The 4,553-nt window shown below is 37.7% G+C and overlaps 1 protein-coding gene across 1 annotated transcript in view; it reads left to right on the top strand.

Annotated features, from left to right (window-relative positions):
• LOC128250354 (uncharacterized) overlaps positions 1–3,744 on the top strand; it is a 27,018-nt gene extending 23,274 nt beyond the window's left edge. Inside the window, exons 3-5 of the mRNA XM_052975203.1 lie at positions 1,263–1,338; positions 3,527–3,685; positions 3,740–3,744. Coding sequence (XP_052831163.1) covers positions 1,263–1,338; positions 3,527–3,685; positions 3,740–3,744 — 240 coding nt within the window. The remainder of the gene's footprint in view (positions 1–1,262; positions 1,339–3,526; positions 3,686–3,739) is intronic.
• Positions 3,745–4,553: the final 809 nt, after the last annotated feature.

Raw genomic sequence — 4,553 nt, 5'->3', positions numbered from 1 at the left:
TACAAACCCTGTTTGAGCGTACAAAGCTCTATAAGAAAAAAGCTTGCCAGAAAAACTTGAGCCGCTTTAGGATAGCTTTTTCTAACGCATGACTACTGTATGTGGCCCAAAGCGGTCATACGTACACATGCACGGCCGCACGCACAACGTTTTTTTTGATAGAGGAAGAAAAATAGTGTATTTAAATAGACGGAGTGCCAAAAAATTTTAAATAAATAATGTTGTAGGGAGAACGTACAAATACCGTAAAAACAAAGATATTTACGCACGACAAAATTGAAATACACTGAAGTCAATTTTTAGGCAGATGTGGCAAAACTGAATTTAAACACACTGGGTGAACAAAAATTAAAAATAGCTAAATTATTTTTCAGGGAAAACGTACAAAAACCGCAGCAACAGCGATTTTTACGTACGAGTAATTGAAATACACGGAAAACAATTCGTAGACAGAAGTTAGCGTGTGAGTGAGTGAGTGAGAGAGAAACAGACATATACTAAAGGAAAGGAACTATCACAGAGGGTGAGAAAGAATATGCATAACCTAGAGAAACTGAGAATGAGAAAAAGAGAGAGAAGAGATAAATAAACAGAGAGAGAATCGGTTGAAAACTGCAGAAGTTTTTAGAGAAAAAAACCGGTTTCTTGCTTTACGCGGGGATCTCTGGGCAAAATGTTATAGTGTATGACCATCCTTGGCACATAAATAATGTGCGTGTAAAGTTTGGTGAAAATCGGTTTAAAACCGTAGAAATGCATACGTACTACACACACACATACATACATACATAGACATCCTTTGTTTTATATATATATATATATATATATATATATATATATATATATATATATATATATATATATATATATATAGAGAGAGAGAGAGATGTAGCACGATATGTATGTATGTATTGAAGAAATAAGCCGTTAAATTAAACTAATGAAATATAGTATGTAAAAAGATTGAAGAATTAGAAATCACTTTCTGTACCTTAATATTCATATGTTCATACGCATACACTCTCCCCCCTCTCTCTCTCTCACACACTCACACATAATGAGAGAAGCATATACAGATATACCTACATGCTGAGGTCGACTTTATCTTTCATCCTTTCGGGGTCGATGAAATAAGTATCAGTTTGAACACTGGGGTCGATGAAATCGACTTACCCCACTCCCCCGAACATGCCGGCCTTGTGCCAAAAGTAGAAAGGATTATATTTGTAAATTGCTCTAAAGTGATAATTATTACATTTCAGCATAAAGTCGGGAAGAACTCCTACCAGTGTACATCTTGCGAAATCTGGAAGAAATTTTCCCTGCCACCTCCTGATGGTAAGTTTGCTTTTTAAGTTTTTTTTGCTAATGTGCCATATCCTTCTAGTGGGTGGGGAGAATGGTTGATAGAATAAATACCAATCAATGTATTGGGTAAGGCGTTTTCATTTCATTGATTTTATCTCCTCTAAAATACATGTCTCTCCACCTTCGTAAGAATTCAATTGTTGTTATTGTTATAGTCTAACCTTAATGTGACGTAGCGGTTAGGGTATTCGTCTCACGAACCTAAGGTCGTACTTTCGAAGCCCGGTGGCGCGTTGTGTTCTTGAGCAAGACGCTTTATTTTACAGTGCTCCAGTCTACTCAGTTGGTAAAAATGAATAGTACTTGTATTTCAAAGGGCCAGCTTTGTCGCAGTCTGTGTCACGCTGAAAATCCATGAGAACTACATTAAGGGTACACGTGTCTGTGGAGCGCCCAGTCACTTGCACGTCAATTTCATGAGTAGGTTGTTCCGTTGATCGGATCAATTGGAACACTCGTCGTCGTAACCGACGGAGTGCCAGCTTAACCCTAGATCAGTAAACCTATAGATGATCAGAGACATTCAGTACTACTCGTGATAATTTTGTCATTTCAGACAGTAGTTTTATTTCATTCCAATTTCTGGTAAGGCGGTGATCTGACAGAATCGTTACCATGTTGGAGAAAATGCTTAACGGCATTTCTTCTGGCTCTTTAAGTTTTAAGTTAAAATTCCACCGAGCTCTACTTTGCCTTTCATCCTTTCTGAGTCGATAAAATATAGTACCAGTCAAGTGCTGGGGTCGATGTAATCGACTTGTTCCCCACCCCACTCTCTTCAAATTTGTTGGCTTTGTGACAGACCGACATCCTGTTCAGAGGAATGTTGTGATCTCGGTCACTTATACGTCATGTAAATCAGGTAACCGTCCTATCCAGTACTAAGGATTAAAAAAAAAAGCGGTGCTCCAGCATGATCATAGCTGAAACGTATAAAAGAATAAAGCAAACTGTTCTATTACTTTTTTTTTCGAAAGAGGTAATGAGTAAGGGATTTGATTGTGTTTTTTCAGTTGAGCGACAGCAACAACTTAAAGCTCTCTCACTGACTTGAATTGGAAATCAATATTTAGCGAGGTAGGACGGTTAGCTGGCAGAATCGTTAGCACGCCGAACAAAATGCTTAGCGGTTGTCTTTACGTTCCGAGTTATTCCGCCGAGGTCGACTTTGTCTTTCATCCTTTCTGAGTCGATAAAATAAAGTACCAGCCGAGTACTCAGATCGATGTAATCGACTTAGTACCTTCCCCGAAATTTCTGGCCTTGTACCAAAATTTGAAACCAATATTTTGCGATGGTGGAATGGTAGAACCATTAGAAAACCGTACTAAATGCCAGGTCAGTAATTAGTATAATTTCCTAGTTCAGAATCTGCAGGATAGAGTTTATGTTTCTTTTTGGTGTCCGATGAAATATACTTGGGTTGATTGAATCATCTAATTTCTTTCCCTGCAAATAAATATGACCTTGTACCAATGTAAGAAATTGATATTTCGAATTAGATTTATTTCAGTATTTTCCCAACGGTGTCCCTCAACGGATATCTTGATGCACCGCTCATTAAATAAAAATATTAAATTATGCTAAAAATACTATATATATATATCAGAGGGAGAGATGGAAATTCGTGCCAACAGTAGCCAGTGAAAACGCCTGATGCATTTCGGCCTTTTCCATGGTGCGTAGTCGCAGCCAGTTACATGTTTGGGCAAGAATTCGTCGTCCCTGATATAGGAAATAAATTGAATAAAGCATTCACTGATGTTGCGAATAGTTATCCGGTTGATATTTATCTGGTACGTAGTTACTGCAGTATTTGTCCTAGGATAATATCTCATGGATTTGATGTGTTAAAAATACAGTAAATATCAAAGAGAGTCGAAAATTGATCCCATAGCGAATATCAAATTATATATTACAAAATCCATGTTAATGGCTGAGCAAAAGCTTGTTATTAATAATTGAAGCTTTTTAAGTTCGTTATTCATAATTGTATTTATACACAAGTATCATTAATGTAGTTTTTTATTTACATATTTTTTCTTAATTTTTAACTTAAACTTATCGTTCTTTAAAACATTCCATGCCAATTGCACCAATAACTGGTAACTCACATTTACTTAAAATTGTTTGTTTCCCGTCTTTTTTTTTGTTCTAGCTGTCAAACCTACTCTTGCCCCCTGGGGAGAATGGACTGAGTGTACAGTGACTTGTGGGGCCGGATGGCGGTCGAAGTACCGACAGTGTCCTACATGCAGGCCCGATGATTACAGAAACCGGCTCTTCCAGCCTTGCATGATCAGAAGTTACTGTCCAGGTAAGAAGCAATTGCACAGGGGTTTTTGTTTTTAACGTTTTTATTGTTTTGCAGAATAAATGCGGCGAGGTGGCAGGAATGTTAACGCGCCGGACGAAATGCTTAGCGGCATTTCGTCCGTCTTTACTTTCTGAGTTCAAATACCGCCCAGGTCGACTATGCTGTTCATCCTTTCGAGGTCGATAAAATAAGTACCAGTTGAGTGATGGAGAGAGTGAGCTAACGTACCGCATATACATTTGATCACTATGAACAATTCATTCGGCAAAAAGCTGAACGCTCATACGTTGTATTCGACGGAAGAAGCCATCACCATTGTCATTATTATTATTATTATTATTATTATTATTATTATTATTTTGTGAAGCCCCAAGGCAGCTCTGATCGAGCAGAACTATGACTGAAGGCGTTCCCATCGTGACCATTCCATATTTTTGTATACCAGTGACTACAATGTCGAATGCTTTCTTCATGTCATAAAAATGAGTAGTGTGTGATTTGAGGGAGATCGAACGATCTTGTTAAGCAGCAACAACGTTTGCTTGAAAAGTTTGTTCATGCTTCTTCTTGGTTGATGGCATTTTGAGAGATTAAACTTTGTTATAAAAAAAAAATAACAAAGACATACAGAAAAGTAAACACGCTGTAAGGTTTCGTAAATAATTCAAAACGAAATAGGAACGATATATATATATATATATTCTTTTTTTCTTTTACTTGTTTCAGTCATTTGACTGCGGCCATGCTGGAGCGCCGCCGTTAGTCGAGCAAATCGATCCCAGGACTTATTCTATCGGTCTCTTTTGCCGAACCGAAAAACACACCAGTATCTGTTGTCAAGTGTTGTTAGGGGCACACACACACACAC

Source organism: Octopus bimaculoides, chromosome 20, assembly GCF_001194135.2.
Source record: "Octopus bimaculoides isolate UCB-OBI-ISO-001 chromosome 20, ASM119413v2, whole genome shotgun sequence".
Lineage (NCBI taxonomy): Eukaryota > Metazoa > Mollusca > Cephalopoda > Octopoda > Octopodidae > Octopus > Octopus bimaculoides.
The sequence above is the reverse complement of the archived record's forward strand: the minus strand, read 5'-3'. Positions and strand labels throughout refer to the sequence as shown.